Below are 20,655 nucleotides of genomic sequence, written 5' to 3' on the forward strand. Positions count from 1 at the left end.
CTCTTGAAGCTTTTTTTTTTTTGGTAATTTTTGCCATTCACATGTAAGTCTTTAATCCATTGGGAAGTGACTTTTATATATAGGGTGACATATGGATCCAATTTCATTTTTTCCACATGTTGTTAGGTGCTGTCCAGTCGGTTCTGACTCATAGCAACCCTATGTACAACAGAACGAAACACTGCCTGGTCCTGCACCATCCTCACAATCGTTGTTATGCTTGAGCCCATTGTTGCAGCCACTGTGTCAATCCATCTCCTTGAGGGTCTTCCTCTTTTTCACTGACCCTCTACCAAGCATGATGTCTTTCTCCAGGGAATGGTCCCCCCCGATAACTAGTCCAAAGTATGTGAGATGTAGTCTTGCCATCCATGTGTCTAAGGAGCCTTCTGGCTACATTTCTTCCAAGACAGATTTGTTCATTCTTCTGGCAGTCCATGGTATATTCAATATTCTTCGCCAACACCATAATTCAAAGGTATCAATTCTTCAGCCTTCCTCATTCATTGACATACATAGCTGATTATCCCAATTTTCCCAGAGCCACTTATTCTTCCCCCAGTATCTGCAATACCACGTCTCTCTTTATAGTTTTCATATATACGTGGGAGATTTTCTAGGCTATTGTGCTTCTTTAGTGAGTTTGTCAGTCCCTGCACTGATACTCCCCTGTACTCCATTGCTGTCGAGTCTATTCCTGCTCATAACAACCCTAGACAACAGAGTAGAACTTCCCCATAGGGCTTCCAAGGCTGTAATCTTTACAGAAGCAGATCATCACATCTTTCCCCTATGGATGGAGCAGCTGGTAGGTTAAAACTGTTGATTTATTGGTTAGCAGCCAAGCAGTTTAACTACTGTGCCACCAGGGCTCCTATACTGATACTACATTGTCATAACTAATACAATAGGGAAAGAATCCCCACCCTAACTCTCTCTTCAGCAGCGTTTTGACTATTCTTAGATATTTATCTTCAATAAAACTTGGAGTCAGCTTGGAGGCACCCTACTCTGTCAGGAAGACTCCTGCCTGAAGGCATTCAGCTCTCTTGCTCCATGGGTCAGCAAACCTAGCCTGCCAGTGCCATGCTGCCACCATCTCCCATCTCTCTGTCTCCTGGATCTAGGAGGTTCTCAGCACAGGGACCCTGAATCCAAAAGCCACACTCACTCTCAGCTGTTCTTTTTTATTTTATTATACTTTAGATGAAGGTTTACAAAACAAACTAGTTTCTCATTAAGCAGTTAGTACACATATTGTTTTATGACATTGGTTAACAACCCCACAACATGTCAACACTCTCCCTTCTCAACCTTGGGTTCCCTGTTACCAGCTTACTTGTCCCCTCCTGCCTTCTAGTCCTTGCCCCAAGGTACACTAAAGGCTGGTGTACCCTTTAGTCTCATTTTGTTTTATGGCTCTGTCTAATCTTTGGCTGAAGGGTGAACATCAGGAGTGACTTCATTACTGAGCTGAAAGGTTGTCTGGGGCCCACACTGTCAGGATTTCTCCAGTCTCTGTCAGGCCAGCAAGTATGGTCTTTCTTTTTGAGTTAGAATTTTGTTCTACATTTTTCTCTAGCTCTGTTTGGGACCCTCTATTGTGATCCCTGTCAGAGCAGTCAGTGGTGGTAGATTGGCACCATCTAGCTGTACTGGACTCAGTTTGGTGGATACCATGGTAGATGTGGTCCATTAGACCTTTGGACTAAATTTTCCCTTGTATCTTTTTTTTTTTTTTTATCTTTAGTTTTCTTCATTCTTCCTTGTTCCCAAAGGGGTGAGACCAGTAGAGTATCCTAGTTGGCCGTTCACAGGCTTTTCAGATCCCAGAAGCTACTAGCCAAAGTAGAATGTAGGATATTTTCTTTATAAACTATGTTTTGCCAATTGCCAGCTCTTCTTCCTGATGGTAGTGAGGTTCCCCTCGGCCTCTGGGATTGAATTCCTTTAAGCCTAGCAAGATGACAAAACTGACCAATCCCCTACAAGGGTTCCATGCACCTTACTTGCATGGTCCCATTCCCACAAGTGTTCCATGCACCTAGCAACACTGTCCAATCCCCTTGGTGGGCCACAAGCACCTTATTTTGTGGGAGTTACAAGAACCATGGCTAAAAGGACCATGTAATAGTAATTCATTGCACCACAGATTTTTATTGGAATTTAACAGAAGATTAAAAATAAATCAGTTTATAGATGATTGACATTTTTACAACAGTATAATTCCATTTACATCCCTCCTGCCCTTTGTGCTATTGTTGGCACAAATTTTACATCTACAAATGTTAAAGGCCTCAACCCACATTGTTACTATTTTTTACTTAAACAGTCAATTGGACAGTCTTAAGAACAAAAATTGGCATTTTTTAATACTCACCTCTTATCTACCATTTCAAATGCTCTTCCTTCCATCCTGCAGATCTGAATTTCCAACTGTCATTTCCCTTCAACCAAGAGAACTTCTTTTACATTTCTTGTGGTGAGGGTCTGCTAGTAATAAATCCATTAAGCTTTCACTTATCAAAAATACCTTTATTTCACCTTCACTTTGGAAAGATTTTCTCACTGGATATAGAATTCTAGGTTAACTTTTTTTTTTTTTTCCCCCTTCAGCTCTTAAAAAATGTAGTAACATTATCTTCTGGTCTCCAATCAGATGAGACATCAGCTGTCATTCTTATCATTGTTCCACTGTATGTAATGCATCTATTTTCTCTGGCCACTTTTAATATGTTCTCTTTATCTTCAGTTTCCAAAGTTTGACAATGATATGCCTAGGTGTGGTTTTCTTTGTATTTATCCTCTTTGGGGTTTGCTGAGCTTCTTGGATCTTTAGGTATTGTTTTTTAAAATTAAATTTGGAAAAATTTTGGCTAATATTTCTTCAGAGTCTTTTTGCCTATTATTTCTCTCCTCTCCTTCTAAGATTCCAATTACTGAAATGTACCTGCCCTCACAAAGCATAAAATCAAGGCTCTACAAGTCCAAGGTGATCTGTCAATAATTTAACTACCTGTAAGAATAAACTTCAACACTCTTCAGAGGAAAATAACAGAATACAATCTCTACAACATATCATCCACAATGTCTAGTACATAAGAAAAAATTATTAGACATGCAACGAAACAGGAAACTGTGACATATAATGAAGAGAAAAATCAGTCAATAGAAAGAAATGACCCAGACATTGGAATATAACAATATAACAGTGATAAATTGATTAGAGTTTACAGGAGAAGATCTCCATAATGGCTAAAGGGATGGGAAATATCAGGAGAAGTTTGGAAACTATAAAAAAGAACCAGATGAAAGTCCTAGAACTGAAAAAGACAATCTCTGCAATAAAAAATGCTTTGAAAAAAAAAATGCTTTGGATGAAATTAACATCAAGTTGGATGCAACCAAAAAATGATCAGTGAATTTCAAAACAGATCAATAGATATCATCCAAACAGAGATAGTAAAAGACTGAAAAAACAGAAAAAGGAAAATTGGTTAAGGTCCAAAGGCAATAAAACTGTAATCTTTAGGGTTATCTTTTCTGGTAGATAAAATCCATTTGCATTGCCAAAGGACAATAGTCATTTGCATTGCTCTCATTGTTCTACAAATTCATATCTAGCCTTACAGAATTTTAAGCTGTTTTAATCAATAGCAACTCTAAAAACATCAGATAATTTCTGAGTCAGCCTGCCAGGAAATCCCTCAAAATATTGAAAAGACATGTGTTCCTGTTAGATCTCAAATTGCACAAGGTATAAGTCACTATTATGCTTTCAAAAATCATATGTATAAACACTCATAATATGAATTTATAAATAGAAATATGTCTACCTTTGTGAGGCTCTCAAACATTAACTAAGTCATCAGAAACCTCTAATTCATAAGAAAGTTATTTAGAAAATTTCTGAACTTAGACATAGACATATGTGAATGTGGTAAACAACTTTTAAGTCAAATTGACTTTGACCTGATATCTGTGATAAAAGAAAACATAACATAGTTAATCTTTATAATATAGCCTTTAGATTTGCGTCTAAACAACATCCGTAATCTCTAACTTTGAAGAAAAGATGCTTCATTCTGCTAATCTCTAACCATGGAGAAAAGACATACTAGTCTTTGACTTCAAACTGGCCTTTGTCCTGTGAAGCTAAGGTGACAAATTCACATATAAACTCTGAATTTCTGCTCACTCACTGAGAGAAACCCAGTCCAGTGCTGTCAAGTGCATTCAGAAGGCAGAGGCAAACAGTGAGAGCCTGCTGAGACTCTGCCTGCCTCTACCAACCTCGGACCCTAGCTACAAGGACCAGGACAGATTACATCAAAGATGTGGTGAAAGCCACGTGAAATTGTGCACTACAGATTAGCAAGTTAACACAATAAAGCCCATGTATACCTTGCTTACTGGTTAATCCACCCCTGCAAGGGACCTCTGCCAAGTTTGAGCCATTGTTAAACCTTCCTCCCGAGGCCTCTTGTTAAAGGTAAAAGCCTGAAATCTAAAAGATTTAGACTCTAGCCATTGAACTAACATTGTGATTGTTAATTCTCATTCTCCAGTTCTAAATGAATGTTGTGAGGTCTTACTTGCCTGCCTCACCATGACTACCTTGTAATAAACTAAACGAGTTTATGCATGTCAAACCTGAGTACCTCTCCATTCATTTCTCATGTATTAACTTCTCCAGAACAACACACAACAATTTCCTTTTACCTACTTACAAGTTTTGGATAGTTTTTCTGAGCAAGAGTTAACAGTTTAGACTTTAAAAGAGAGACATATAACCTCAAAGGGCTTTCTCTTTCTTCCCTCTTCCCTTTTCCCCCCTCTTTCTCAAAAACTGCTACAGCACTCTCTATGTACCAGGCACTATACTAAGCACTTTACATTTAATCGTGGAGAAATTATTCCAAACCTGATCTGAGGATATAATTCCCAGCTTCCTTCTAAGAATTAAATGCTTAAGCAATTTTCTCATGAAATTTAATGGGATTAAAACTTATTCTGGTAGAGAATCAGTGAAAAAGAGGAAGACCCTCAAAAATGTGGATTGATACAGACTTATTGTGGGAAATTAGCTAGTCACCCACCCAGTTGACTTTACCTACCAATCAAGAGTCTAATAATCCCCAACCAGTCCTTTTTTTCTTTCTTTATCTGGTCTAACAATGATTATCTATCCATTTCTTTTTCTGTGACAATTTTTTTTCACTTGGCCTATGTGATGTAACATCGATACTCATCTACATCCACAAGGGATAAGAATTGGGACCAGGAAGAAGCTGGTTCCTATGGGATGGAGGTTGGACATACCTCCACTCTCCAGTTTCCTTCATTTCTGACACCGGCTGTTCTCTGCCCCTCCCCCCACACTCCCTATTCTGCTTGGTTCAATAATTCACTGCAACATCTCACAGAACTCATAAACTGTACTTATAGTTAAGTAGTTTATTAAAAATTGAGAGGAGACAATATGCAGTTTGTCAATCAGGACAGCTTCTAGCTAGGATAGTTCTCTCGGCTCTTCTTGGCTGTGCACAAAGTGACCAAGATCCGCAAGTCACTCAGTTCTATTGGGTGGTTTTAAAAAACCCAAAAAACCAAACCCATTGCTGTCAAGTCAATTCCGACTCATAGCAACTCTATAGGACAGAGTAGAACTGCCCTATAGTTTCCAAGGAGCGCCTGGTGGATTCGAACTGCTGGTCTTTTGGTTAGCAGTTGTAGCTCTTAACCACTATGCCACCAGGGTTTCCTGGGTGGTTTTATGTGCCACTATATTTGCATAACAAGTTGACCAGTCCCTACAAGGTATGTAAAACAGACCAATCACAAGGCAGGCTGAGGCCCAACAAATCATTTTTGGTAGAATTATAAATCAAAGGCCAGAAAGGCCATATGTGAGAGAAACCTATTATGCTGCAATGGGTTTCCTTTGCAAGAAAATTGTGATGAAAGTCTGACACATGCTTATAGCTAAATTGTCTATAAAATTTAATTTTCTTTAACAATCGTTATAACAATCTAAGAAATCTAAATATGATTTTTCTCTCCTCTCCCACTCGGTCTTTTGTGGAATCAGCGTCTGAAAGCCTTGCCTTTCTCAGGAAGATGGCCTCAGAGGCCAGAAATGTATGTGGCACAATACACATGGCTGGATTCACAAGTGTCCAACAGACACAAAAGTGCTCTGGTTCAGACCAGAGAACCACGGAGGGGGGCGGGGTAGATCTGCCACCGTGGCAGAATACACTTAGAAAGGTTCAGGTAAACCAGAATCAAGTTGGTGTGAGAGGGATTTATAATTAAGGAGAAATAACCTTGGATTTCACGAGAACCTTGAAATCTTAACCTCTACCACAAGAAAAAAAAAAAAATGCCATTGATAAAACCAATCATGGGTGAGAAGAAAAGAGAGGCTGCCATGGCTGTCCCTAGAAATAAGACTGTCAAATAGAGCTCAAAGCTGAGATGCCAGGTCTAGGAACAGACTTGGAGAGGCTGGAACTGATGTCCAAGCCGTTTGAAGACCAGATCCTGGTCAACTAGGATCAGATGAATAAACAGGTTCCCAGTCTTTATCAGGAAAACCCCAGAGGCACCTGGGGCTTGTGGTGGGTCATATTTGGGACCACGTTGTTCATTCTTCCCCTTACCTCTTACATTTCCTGCAAGTGGGAATGGTCCTTTCCCAAAATTTTGAGGCACTGTGGCTGCAGAGAGCATTTAGTGGCAGTCTGCAACTGTGAGGCCCCTATTCTTAACTCTGAGGTCTGAGAGGCTTTGATGGCTCAGCTCAGCAGTCCTTTCAGAGCCACCCTGGAGATATTATGCTTACTCCCCATGAATCTGAGAAAGGGGGCTTGGACTAGATGCAGAAGGAGCCTCTGGGGGATGTGATGAACATTAGCCTTTCTTTGTGGGAGACTACAAAGATCTACCAGGGCAAAACTAGTACCAAGGAACCAAACCCATTGCCATCAAGTCGATTCCAACTCATAGCGACCTTATAGGTCAGAGTAGAACTGCTCCATAGGGTTTTCCAAAGAGCACCTGGTGGATTTGAACTGCCAACTTTTTGTTTACCAGCCGTAGCTCTTAACCATTACACCACCAGGGTTTCCCAAAACTACTAAAGGGACAAGTTATTCTAAGAGTCCATCTTAAGGGAAACAGCATTTAGGGTCTTCTTTGTAGTGGAAAATCAGGAGATAAGTGAAGGTTAAATTAATCTATATCATAGAGAGAAGGGGGTTGAAGAGGGGTTTTTGAAGAAAAAGAGACATCAGAGCAGCTGCAGGTATGAGGGAACTGAAGGAGGAAGGATTACGAATTTAATCTCCTTTGCTAGTTTTTTAAAGTGAAATTGGAGGTTGAAATTATTTTTTCATTACTTTCCACTACTGGATTCTGGGCCATAAAGGGCCTCAAGGTTTATTCAACTATTCAGATACTTAAAAGCGAAAGACCACTCTTCATATCTTTACCACCATTTTTTTTTTTTAATTCAACATCGAGTACTTTGTCCAATGCTCTATAGAAACTCACCATCTAGTGAGAATGCAGACAAGAATATCAAGTTTTCAGATGGGATAGATAACACCGAAACTAAGACTTTTAAATAGACTTCCTCAAGGTGAGGTTCCCTATCAGTTTCCTGGTGGGTCTTATTAAAAATGCAGATTCCTGCCTTTCACACAGATCAGAACCCAGGGGTGTAGCCCAAGAATCTGCATTTTTATCAGGCCCCCCCAGACTCAAGCTGACTTGAGGCCTGGAGTAAAGAGGGCAGGACAACCCTGCTGTGTGTGTATGGGGTGGGGGTTGAGGGGGGCGCCTGTGTGCAAAACTTGGAAAATTCTACACCTGAAAGTCTCTAAAACGTTCAGGAAAAATGCAAAATGGGTCTCTAGGAAAGAATGACAACCCCCGAATGTCAAAGTTAGAGTGTCTTAAGATGTACAGTGAGCTGTTTTATAGCCACTTCCCCGGCTTTAACATTAAAATAGAAACAAACCAGAGGTAGCCTTTAAAAAGTTTATTTTTTTATTACAGGATTACTTAACACAAGAGACTATCCAACATAAAACATCTATCTATTCTATATTAATATCCTGATTACTACACACAGCACATTTACATACACTTCTTTGGTGTTGGAAACTTCTTTTGGTATTGGAAACCCTGGTGGCGGAACGGTTAAGTGCTATGGCTGCTAACCAAGAGGTGGGCAGTTCAAATCTGCCATGTGCTCCTTGGAAACTCTACAGGGCAGTTCTACTCTGTCCTATAGGGTCGCTATGAGTCGGAATCGACTTGATGGCAGTGGTTCTTTGGTGTGAGGTTAAAGGCCACAGCACCTTAACCTCTAGGTGCTTGGGATGGTCCATTGGTTGCGTAAGTATTGGAAGCTCCCTGCCTCTATTCTTTGGCCTGGGCCCTGGAAGAGTGGAGGGATAGCAGTTACACCTATTGTGGGAGCAAGTGTCATGGAGTTATGAAAGCTCAGCATTCTTATATTCTGTATTGGGAGACCTTCTGTGAATGGTTTCTAGGGGTGGTACTGTTCACACTCCTGCCATGTATGATTTGCTATATGAATGTTAAAACCAAACCCAACCCATTGCTGTTCAGTCGATTCCGACTCATAGCAACCCTACAGGACAGAGCAGAACTGCCCCATAGGGTTTCCAAGGCTGTAAATCTTCAAGGAAGCAGACTGCCGCATCTTTCTCCCCTGAAGGGCTGGGGGAGTGGAACCGCTGACCTTTTGGTTAGCAGCTGAGTGCTTAACTACTGCGCCACTAGGGCTCCTCATTATTATGATGAGACCCTATATAAAGAAAGATAGTGTCATCTAAACACAGAGAGAACATAAATAGTAAGAAGGAAACCAATCCTGACTCTTCATCCCCCATCTGATGGAAATTACTTATTCTTCCAGCCCTTATGTAGACAGAAGGAACAAAACAAAACAAAAAATGCCAACAGGATACCTGAATGTAACATCTGTGCGAATCTTTCTGTGAGTTGAAAAGCAAAGCAAACCTTCACATTTTTCTTTCATGGCTGTTGTTGCCATCTTCCTGGCTATATTGTAAGCTCCCGGAAAACCGTATTAAACTTCCTTTGTATTCAATAGTTTATCTAAGAATACCACACTAAACACACAGTAAGAGCGCAGTATAAACTAACCAGTTAAACCACACGCCCCTGTGTTAGGAAATCTTAGTGGCGCAGCAGTTAAGAGCTATGACTGCTAACCAAAAGGTCAGCAGTCAACCCACCAGGTGCTCCTTGGAAACCATATGGGGCAGTACTACTCTGCCCTACAGGATCACTGTAAGTCAGAATCCACCTGATGGCAACGGGTTTGGTTTGGTTTTGCGATAGTTTACTTCTTTCGAGTTAAAAAAAAAAAATGCCGTTAAGTCCATTCCAACCCATAGCGAGCCTAGAAGACAGAGTAGAACTGCCCCAAAGGGTTTCCAAAGAGCGCCCACTGGATTTGAACTCCCGACCTTTTGGGTTAACAGCTGTCTCACTTAACCACTGCACCACGCAACGAGGCTCCGTTTCAAGTGTTTAAAAAAAAAAAACACCAAACCCGCTGCCATCGAGTTGATCCCAAATCATAGCGACCCTATAGGACAGAGTAGAACTGCCCCATAGAGTTTCCAATGAGCGCCTGGTGGATTCGAACTGCCAACCTTTTGGTTAGCAGCCACAGCTCTTAACCACTACACCACCTAATTAAAGATGCGTTTTTTATCCCAAGGGGAACCCTGGTGGCGTAGTGGTTAAGTGCAACAGCTGCTAACCTAAAGGTCGGCAGTTCAAATCAACCAGGCACTCCCTGAAAACTCAATGGGGCAGTTCTACTCTGTCCTATAGTGTCCTTAGGAGTGGGAATCGACTCAGCCGCAGTGGGTTTGGTGTTTTTTGATTTTTTTTGGTTTATCCTAAGGGTGTATGGTGCCATCTAGTGATCCTAGTTATTAGACTGGGAAAGTGCAACATGGAGAAAATAGCAAATCGCTGCTTCTGTATCTTACATATCTGATACTCGTATTTGCAGAAACAACTAGAAATCTTATACTTTGATAGCTTGGTATATTAATAGTAAACTCAACTTAGCTTTTATTTTCTTATATTGCCAAGAGATTTCTGGCCCATATATAGTTAACCTCATAGTGAGTATGATTCCTTCTAGAATGGAAAACAAACAAAAGTTGCAGTGGAGTCGATTCCTAGCAACCCTATAGGACAGAGTAGAACTTCCACGTAAGTTTTCCAGTGAGTGGCTGGTGGAGTCCAACTGCTAGCAGCTGAGCTCTTAACCGCTGTGCCACCAGAATGGAAAAGCACTAAATAAAAGTGTCATGAAATTATCATGGAATAAACATAGAGAAGGCCAATGAAAGATTCAGGAATCATAATTATATATTTAGTACAGAAAATGTGCAGTATGACTCTACCACAATGTTTACCCAGACAACTTTTGTTGGACATTTGGCCTGTTTCCAGTTTGAAGCTATTAAAACTTCTCCAAAAATAAAAGAAAAACGTGCAGATAGCGACTGCAAGTCCACCCTGTTGTTGTTGTTTGGTGCCCCTGTTGATTCTGTCTCATAGTAAGCCCACGTGACAGAGTAGCACTGCCCCACAGGGTTTCCTAGGCTATAATCTTTACAGAAGCAGATTGCCACGTTCTTCTCGCTTGGAGCAGTTGGTGGATTCAAACTGTTAACCTTTCAGCTCAAACTGCTGACCTCTCGTTAGCAACTTAGTGCTTAACCACTGTGGCACCAGGGCTTCTTCAAGAGCTCTTTAGTGCTGAGAAACTGTTGTTCTTGTACTATAACGATGGGCTTTAAAATATTACTAAAACTTTTAATAATAAAATTGCGATTATATTCATACCGTTACATATAATGACATATTTTCTTGATACATGTTTATTCGTGTGTCTCAGAAGTTTACTCTATAACGGCAATATTCAGCTCTGGCAGAATATTGTTTTTAACACTCAACTATTCTGCTTTTTGACCAAAATGTGTATTTATTTGTGTTGCTGAGTGGAAACCCCAGGTTCTGCTCAGCGGGACTCATCTCAGTTAATAAACGAGAGACCGAGATGGGAGAGTAGATAGGCGCCTTTATTTCATTGTACAAGGAAAGGAAACAGTTGGGGTTGCTGCTACCAAGACTGCTCAGTGAGGGCAAGGGGGAAGGTTACTTTTAAGGGGTTTACAAGTAGGAAGTTTACACAAGTTACATCAGCAACTTTCTTAATCATACTATGCAGACGCAATGGAGTTTATGTATAACTTCACGCATTGCGTGTTCACAAAATGGTGGTTAAACTCCATCCAGAGGCGGGGAAGTTACCATGTACGACGTCTAAAAGATTATCTTGAATGTCAATATGGCGCTTAAGCCAGTTTCCACCAATTTTCTCTACTTTTGGGCAGCAGTTAAGGAGAGTGGAACCAGGATTTTAATGTAAAGCTATGGGGCTTGCCAAGCAAGCTGCTTGAGGCAGTAAAATTTTCCGGATCCTGAGGACTTCTGTCTTAATTGCATATCTACTTAGAACATATTATTTGCCAAACTCTGATTTGGGTACTGAGGATAAAGAGAGGACAGCAACATGGTGTCTGGCTTCAAACAGTTTATCTTGTGGGAAGCAGGGGTAGAGACGAGTATATATATGATCAGAATATCGTAGAAAATATGCGATATTCATATGTCATATGGCAGGTGTGCGACCAGGATTTTGGGGAGGCTCAGGAACCCCCTAAAAGAAAATCAGATAGTAAGTACTGAATCCCACTAACCAAAAATGCTTCCTGGAAGAGTCATATCTAAACTGAAACCTTAAAGGGAATCAGCTGACCAAGTAAAGGATTAACGGTAGAGAGGAATGATGGGGACAGCAAAGGAAGGGCTAGAAGGGAGGGAACAGTGGTTCCAGACCAAAGGGAGAGGATGTATACAAATGTCCTGAGGGGAGAGAAAGAATATATTCCACTCTAGATCTGGATGTACACATATTTCCAGCTTACAAATACTTATTGTGGTGCCAGTCTTCAGGATGGCCTACAATGATCCTTGCCTACAAGTATTCACATCCGTAGGTAGTCCCCTCCAACACTGAATAGAGATGGCCTGTATCAACAATAGGATGCTGTAGAATGATGTTGTATGGCTTCTGAAGTTAGGTCATAAAAGTATTGTGCCTTCTGCCGTGCTCTCTCTTGAATCATTTGTTTTGGGGGAAGCCAGCTACCATGTCTTGAAGGCTCTTGCTAATATCCATGTGAATGAGCCTTACAGGAAGCAGATCCTCCAGCCACAGTATAGCCTTCAGATGACTAGCCCAGGCCAGTTTGTAGACTGTATCCTGAGCCAAAACTGCCCATGAAAAATAAAATAAAACAAGCAGGACAGGATAGAGTGGTGGGTAGATAGTGTCTGCTGTTTTAGGAAAGCGGATTAGAAAAGGCTTTTCTGAGGTAACATTTGAGACACCTCTTAGTCACTTTAAGTTTACCAACATATAGACTAAGAAACCAACTTTCAAAACCCAACTTGTTCATAGTGAAGTGCCTGTAGTTCAGTGTGGCTGCAGCTTAGAAGTGCAAGATGAGGAAAGGGAGAGGGTTGACCCATGTGATGAATCTGGAGGTGGGAGTAGGGACCAAATCATTAAGGGCTTTGTAGGCCACAGTAACTAGTTTGGGTTTATCTGGAGGACAACGTGGAGCCATTGAAGGGTTTTAAGTTGAGGGATGACAAGATCAAGTTTAAAAGCTTAGAAAAGTCATATCGCTATACATAAACGGTGGAGACATCAACCCTGAAGGCAGGGAAAACAATAGGTTGTTGCAATGATCCAGTTAATAATTCAAATTGCCTAAATTAAAGATGAGATGGGGCTAGAGGAAAGTGAACAGATTCACAAGCTCTTAAGAGAGGGAAAAAACAAGATTTGGTGAGTGGGATGTGGAATGTGAGGAAAAAAGAGTGTTGACAGGAAGAAAGGTGGGCTCAGTCATTGAGAACAAGAAAACAAAAGTGTGAGGATGATCTGCAAAAAAGTGAAACAAGACCCACGCCTCACACCATGCACGAACACGAGCTCAAAATGGATCAAAGACCTAAATCTAAAATGATAAAGATCATGGAAGAAAAAATAGGGACAACACTAGGAGCCCTAATACATGGCATAAACAGTACACAAAACATTACTAACAATGCAGAAGAAAAACTACATAAAAAATTTTTTAGCTGTGACTTTTCCGATCAGCACCTGATCTGTAAAATCTACATGATACTGCAAAAACTGAACTACAAAAAAACAAATAACCCAATTAAAAAATGGGCAAAAGATATGAACAGACACTTCACTAAAGAAGACATTCAGGCTACTAACAGATACATGAGGAAATGCTCATGATCATTAGCCATGAGAGAAAATGCAAATCAAAACTACAATGAGATTCCATGTCACTCCAACAAGACTGGCATTAATCCAAAAAACACAAAACAATAAATGTTGGAGAGGTTATGGAGAGACTGGAAAACTCACACACTGCTGGTGGGAATGTAAAACAGTACAATCACTTTGGAAATCGATTCGGCACTTCCTTAAAAAACTAGGAATAGAACTACCATTCGATCCAGCAATCCCACTCCTTGGAATATATCCTAGAGAAATAAGAGCCTTTACACGAACAGATATATGCACACTCACATTCACTGCATCACTGTTGACAATAACAAAAAGATGGAAGCAACCGAGGTGCCCATCAACAGAGGAATGGATAAATAAATTACGGTATATTCACACAATGGAATACTATGCATCGATAAAGAACAATGATGAATCTGTGAAACATTTCATAACATGGAGGAATCTGGAAGGCATTATGCTGAGTGAAATTAGTTGCAAAAGGACAAATATTGTATAACACCACTATTATAAGAACTGGAGAAATATTTTAAACAGAGAAGAAAATATTCTTTGATGGTTATGAGAGGGGGAGGGAGGGAGGGAGAGGAGTTTTCACTAATTAGATAGTAGATAAGAACTATTTTAGATGAAGGGAAAGACAACGCACAATGCAGAAGAGATCAGCCCAACTGGACTAAATGAGAAGCAAAGAAGTTTCCTGAATAAACTGAACCCTTCGAAGGCCAGTGTAGTAGGGGCAGGGTTTGGGGACCATGGTTTCAGGGGACATCTAAGTCAATTGGCATAATAAAATCTATTAAGAAAACATTCTGCATCCCACTTTGGAGAGTGGCGTCTGGGGTCTAAATGCTAGCAAGCGGCCATCTAAGATGCATGAATTGGTCTCAACCCAGCTGGACTAAAGAAGAATGAAGAACACCAAGGACACAAGGTAATTTCAAGCCGGAGAGACAAAAAGGGCCACATAAACCAGAGACTACATCAGCCTGAGACCAGAAGAACTAGATGGTACCCGGCTACAACCGATGACTGCCCTGACAGGGAACACAACAGAGAACTCCTGAGGGGGCTGGAGAGCACTGGGATACAGACCCCATATTCTCGTAAAAAGGCCAGACTTAACGGTCTGAATGAGACTAGAAGCACCCCGGTGGTCATGGCCCCCAGACCTTCTGTTATCCCAGGACAGGAACTATTCCCAAAGCCAACTCTTCAGACAGGGATTGGACTGGATGATGGGATAGAAAATGATACTGGTAAAGAATGAGCTTCTTGGATCAAGTAGACACTTGAGATTATGTTGGCATCTCCTATCTGGAGAGGAGATGAGAGGGCAGAGGGGGTTAGAAGCTGGTGGAATGGATACAAAAAGAGAGAGTAGAGGGAAGGGGTGGGCTGTCTCATCGGGGGAGAGCAATTAGGAGTATATAGCAAGGTGTATAAAAGTTTTTGTATGAGAGACTGACTTGATTTATAATCTTTCACTTAAAACACAATAAAAATTAAAAAAAAAGGTTGAGGATGAGTAGAGGAAGATGAATTCAGTTTGGCACATATAGATTGCCTACAGAAAACCCTATGGGGCAGTTCTACTCTGTCCTATAGGGTCGCTATGAGTTGGAATCAACTAGACAGCAACGGGTTACAGGATATCCAAGAAGATATACAAGCAAGAAGTTGAAAATGTCGATTTAGAGCAGACCCGTGCCTGAGATATGTAGGTTTGGGAGATGAAAGATAATTAAGACCAAGAGAGTGCATAGGATCACCTGTGTTGAGACAGAGGCGAAAAAGGTCAATGACAGAACTATGAAGAAAACCAGCATTTAAAGGATTGGCAGCAAAGGAACAGAGTCCAGGCCAAACAAAAACCAAACCCACTGCTGTTGAGTCAAATCCAACTCACCGCGACCCTGTAGGACAGAGTAGAACTGCCCCAGAGGGTTTCCAAGGCTGTAAATTTTTACAGAAGCAGACTGCCATACCTTTCTCCCAAGGAACAGCTGGTAGGTTCAAACTGCCGACCTTTCAGTTAGCAGCTGAGCACTTAACCACTGCGCCACCAGGGTTCCTGGAACAGAGACAGTGAAAGATAAAATAATGACTCATCAAAACCATAGGGAACATTCGAGATGTGGGACATTGTGATTTCATAATTCCACCTGTTCAAGTGGAGGCCTTGAGCCAGTCCCTTCCCCTCTTTGACCCTTTGACAAAACTTTCATTCATCAAATTTTCGTTGAGTCTGTATTATGTGGCAGACACTGTTCTAGGTGCTAGGGACACATCAGTGAACAAAACAGACAAAAAGCCTGTCCACCAAGCGCTCCTTAGAAACTCTATGGGACAGTTCTACTCTGTCCTATAGGGTCACTATGAGTCGGAATCCGCTTGACGGCAATAGGTTTGGTTTTCTCGGGTTTTTTTTTTTAAGGAAGCTTATGTTTTAATATGGGGAAAAGACAATAAACTTTACAAATAGGTAAACATGTAGTATATTAAAAAAAAAAAAACCCAAACCCGTTGTCATCAAGTCCAAGTTACAGTAACCCTTTAGGACAGAGTAGAACTGCTACATAGGGTTTCCAAGGAACGGCTAGTAGATCTGAACTGCCCACCTTTTGGTTAGCAGCTGAGCTCTTAACCACTGTGCCACCAGGGCATCTCTAGTGTATTAGGTGATAAATGATATGGAAAAGTTAGACTAAGGGGCGTCAGGGATGAGAAGAGGATGTGTGAGGAATTTTCAATGGGGCAGTCAGGGCAGGCCTCATTGAGTAGGTAACATTTGAGAAAAGACTTAAAGTTTGCAAAGCAGATATCTGAGGGTACAGCATTCTAGGCAGAAGTTACAACCAGGGCAAAGGCCTTGAGACAGGAAGGCCTGGGAAGTTCAAGCAGCGAGCAGGGATAGGGTACTAACAAATGAGATCAGATAGAAAATAGGGGGACATCAGTTAGGATTTTGGCTTTTACTCTGAGAAAAATGCACAGCCATTAAAGGGTTTTGAGCAGAAGTGACTAACAGCATCACTCTGACTGAGGTGTTTAGGGTAGACACTGAGTGGCCAGGGTAGAAGCAGGGAGATCAGTTAGGAGGCTAGTGCAGAAGTTTAGGAAACAGACTATGGCGCCTTCCACCGTCCTTATAGTTAGTGGGACGTCAGAGAAAGAGAAGTCAAAAATAACAAGGTTTGTGTCCTAAACAAAAGGACAGATATGGTCACCTGAGACAGGAAAGGCTTTGGGAAGAGCGAGGTTTATTTGTTTGCAGGGGGCACATCAGGAGTTTAACTCTTGGTCCTGAGAAATTTGAGAAATCCACAAGGCACCCAAGTTGAAGTCTCAAGGAGAGAAGTCTGAGTTGGAGACACATGGAAGTCGACAAAATATAGTATTTAAATCCACAAGAGTAAACAATACTTCAAAGTGTGAGAAGTGTCCTGAAGAAAAAGCAAAAGGGAGGCAAGTGTTTGTACGTGTAGGTATTTTACAACTAAGATGGCCACGGCAGACAAGGCCTGAGAAAGGGAAACCTGCTCAGAGAAAGAGGAGCAAGGGACAGAAAGCACTCAGTGAAGTGCACCCAGCCTTGCAGGCCCTCACCGCCTGAGCTGGGCAAGCGAGGCTGAGGCCAGGAGCTCCGAGTGGCGAGCGGCACGGAGGCCCGTAGCTTCTCCCTGCCTCAGCCCCAGCCCGAGGGCCACGGCTCCCTCATCGGCCTCGTGCCCTTCAGCGCGGACACCTGACAGCTGAAACCGAAACTAATGGCCACTTCCACTTTTTCTAAATACGCCTGAGTTGTGACGGGGAAAGCTAACGGAATTGGGTTAGAATGCAGATTTCACGTACATTACATAGCTCGATTACTTTAGAGACAATCTTAATAACCCGCAAACTAGGAATCACAACTTTGATAACGGCGGGGGGGGGGGAACCACCGACTTCTAGCTCCGCACCGGCAGCCTCACCAACGTCACTCTGAGGTAACAGCCTTTCTGTTCACTCACTCAATGGAATCTCTACGGCGGGAGGCAGCCTCCACTACGGGTCGAAGGATGGGTCACGTCAGGATGCGCGAACGAGGCTGATCACGCGCCACAAAGGGATTCGCGGGGCGGGGCGACCCTACGACTCTCTCTTTTGCACCCATTGGCTGCAGTCACGAGGCTCGCCTCCCCCCACTGGCTACTAGGGGGCCTCGGAAACGCGCAGCAGGCCGCTTCTTCAACGCGCGTGCGCACGCGTGGCCGACTCGCACCGCACTGAGCAGGCGCGGCCTCGTGTCGGCTAGAGGGCGGGTGAAGCGGCTCGCTCTGCGTCCCGGCGCTCGGCTTTCCCTCGGCGGATCCCGCCCTCCGTCGCGGCGGCGCGGTGCACCTTGGGATAGGGAGCGATCTCCGAGCGAGGCAGCAAGATGGACGCGGGATTCTTCCGCGTAAGTAGAAGCGCGGGGATCTGGGGTGAGTTGAGGGGTTCATCGGTAAAGCCCGGCAGGAGACCTAAACTCGGGGCTGGATGGCCAGGAAGGGAAGACTTCCAAGATCCTGAGGCTTCTCGGTGCCGGCAGACGTCCCCCCCTTGTCCTGCGGCGAAGACCGGTGCGCCCCTGCGCAGTCTCCTCCTCCGGGATCGTCCCCCCTACGCGGCGGCGACGGTCGCCGGAAAATGGCGGCGGGAAAGGGTTGGAGTGATACTTCTCCGCCCGCCCGCCTGGCGGGGCCTGCAAGCCGAGCGCCGCACGCGCCGCCGGGTCCTGGGGCCTAGCGGAGCCTCGAGTAGTCCCCAAGGGGAGGCCGGAGGGAAACCCTGATGGGAAGTGACTGGTGGCGGGAGGAAGCTGGAGAGTACGGTTTGGGGGGTCCCGCCCTAGGGGAGCAAACATTTTGGGGGAAGGACAGGAAGCAGCGTTTCGCGGCTTCCCTTGAGAAAGCGAGCGCCCCCCCTCCACGGTCTTCTCCCCCGATTCTAAGCCTTGCGTAGGCGCCGGGTCAGAGTTCGCGGCAGCTCCCGCCCGATTTGATATTCCTTCAGGGAGGGTAAGTCCGACAGTATGTGGTTAGAACGTTTGAATTTTTGAGGGCAGAGAGTGCAACAGAAATGTTTGCGCATATGTTAAGGGAGGGTCAACTTCCCCGTCCCCGTTCTTCTTACTCTTTGGCCTACTCTGAACGAAAGATGACTTCTAAACTAGATTTCTCCCGGAGCTAAGCGCCTGTTGCCTGAGGGCAGGGAAGTTAGCTCCTTGTACTTGATCCCCAGGGCCAGACTTCACCAGGCTGGTGCTGGAGCCAGCTTATCCCATATTCCACTCCTGTAGGAAATTAGCACCTGGTCTGAAACTAGATGGGGGGGAAAGCGACACTGATAGGACTAGACTTGAGCACTAATGATCTTTGCAGATAAATTCTGGATTAATTCTTTTAACACAGACCAATTGTTCTAAGACAATTTACATTTCTGTAATATAGGTTGGCTCTTTCCACTCCCTGGAGCATATAATTTGCAGTTCGTGTGAGTGTTCTCAAAAAAAAAACCTGAAAGAGGGGAAGGCCAGGTGTCTCTTGACGCTCTGAACTGGGCATTGACGTTCTTCTGTAATTGACTTTAAATATGCCAACTAGTTTTGCAGCAAAAGTTACAATATTCCCAACATTGACGGAAAACAGCAAGTTACTTTAGGTTATGCAGACAAGAATGTAGTTATTTCAAGTGAGAGCTTATCATATTTCCACACTGTCACGAGCTGTACAGTTTGTGATTTTAAGCGAAGTATTTTGTAGTAAACATTCGTTGTTGTCTGTGGTGTTTTGAAACGAAAATAATAAGCCTTTTCTTTTTCTTACAAATATCTCCTGTGGAAAGGAATTCCAGTAGAAAAAGAGCATGGTAATTTATGCATAAATTTCCAAAAGTTTGCTTTTGGTGTTGGTAAAAACCTGGAAGAAAAGGGTGTGGTTTTTTAATATGATGCCTACAAGTCTTTCCATAGAAGAGTTGATTTAAATTCTGCACTGAAAGATTTTAGGAGTTACCTTTCTAGCACACTGCCAACCTGATAATACATTGAATTCGGATAGAAATGATAGCTTCCATTTACTGAATTCCCCCACATGGCAGGTGATTTTACATATAAGATTTCTGATACAACAACCCTGAAAGATACGTCTTAATATCCCTATTTTAGCAGGTGAGGAAATCTTACCTTGGAGAGAGTAAGTAATTTGTTTGAGGACATACAGCTAAGTAGCTGTAGAATTAAGATTCAAATCTAGGTTTACTTTCCCAAACAACATTTTCTGCATTACCTTTTTTTCCAAGGGATGGGGCCAACTCACATCACACAGCCAGTTATTTCTGTGTTGAATTGGGCCAGTAGGAATAACAGAATGCAAAGACTGAGTACTGGTCGCTTGTTCTGGTGTATTTGTAAGCTATCATTTTTCTGAGTACTTTGCTGAAATTAAGTTTATTAAAGTAGACTTATTTTTCATGCATTCCAAGTTCCTAAAGTGGTGGAAAACTAAGAACACAATCCTAGAGTTTTTTTGTTTTTTGTTTCCCTTTGTTCCAGTTTACATGGGTTGCCACAGTAATTTTGTAAGCACGCTACTGGCTTTCAGAAGAGGATGGCACTTAGTTTGTTCCAGAGTATATGTAAAGCATGATAAATATATCTTTGTGTTCTTGCTTAAACAAACAAAGACCCTTGAATGTCTGTATGAGCACAGGAAAAGGTGTGAAAGGATACATACCAAGCTTAGCATTCATTATGCTGGAGTAAAGCTTATATGCTGTATGCTTGTATATTCCTTGACTTGTTACAATGAAAATGTATGTTGTAATTTCTAAGTATAGTGAGGTTTTCAAAATGTTAGCTATACTGGAAAATACACATGCACCTATGAATGTTGGATATGGTGTTTCTGTTTATTAGATTACCCTATTTCAGCTATAAACGTCATAACCATTAGCTGATAAAAGGTAGGAATTTAACTTTGAACTTGCAATTAAAAGTTGTGTTTCTCTTCCTGCAGGGAACAAGTGCAGAACAGGATAATCGGTTCAGCAACAAGCAGAAGAAGCTACTGAAGCAGCTGAAATTTGCAGAATGCCTAGAAAAAAAGGTATTCTTCTGGCTTAGACTTTTTTACATCTTTGTAGCA

The 20,655-nt window shown here is 42.4% G+C and overlaps 1 protein-coding gene and 1 long non-coding RNA gene across 15 annotated transcripts in view; one reads left to right on the forward strand and one right to left on the reverse strand.

The window, feature by feature from the left end:
- Positions 1-17,770, reverse strand: part of LOC126072722 (uncharacterized) — a 37,713-nt gene extending 19,943 nt beyond the window's left edge. Inside the window, exons 1-2 of the long non-coding RNA XR_007516560.1 lie at positions 17,500-17,770; positions 15,475-15,560 (exon numbers count right to left, since the gene is read on the reverse strand). This is a non-coding gene — a long non-coding RNA (uncharacterized LOC126072722). The remainder of the gene's footprint in view (positions 1-15,474; positions 15,561-17,499) is intronic.
- A 30-nt stretch (positions 17,771-17,800) lies between these two features.
- SRRM1 (serine and arginine repetitive matrix 1) overlaps positions 17,801-20,655 on the forward strand; it is a 30,541-nt gene continuing 27,686 nt past the window's right edge. For 13 of the 14 annotated variants that reach the window (XM_049878275.1, XM_049878279.1, XM_049878276.1 and 10 more), the window contains exons 1-2: positions 17,801-17,927; positions 20,527-20,616. In XM_049878275.1, coding sequence (XP_049734232.1) covers positions 17,907-17,927; positions 20,527-20,616 — 111 coding nt within the window. In that variant the 5' untranslated portion in view covers positions 17,801-17,906. The other variant, XM_049878287.1, reaches the window with a different exon arrangement.

The sequence above is a fragment of the Elephas maximus genome, chromosome 3 (genome assembly GCF_024166365.1).
Source record: "Elephas maximus indicus isolate mEleMax1 chromosome 3, mEleMax1 primary haplotype, whole genome shotgun sequence".
Classification (NCBI taxonomy): Eukaryota; Metazoa; Chordata; class Mammalia; order Proboscidea; family Elephantidae; genus Elephas; species Elephas maximus.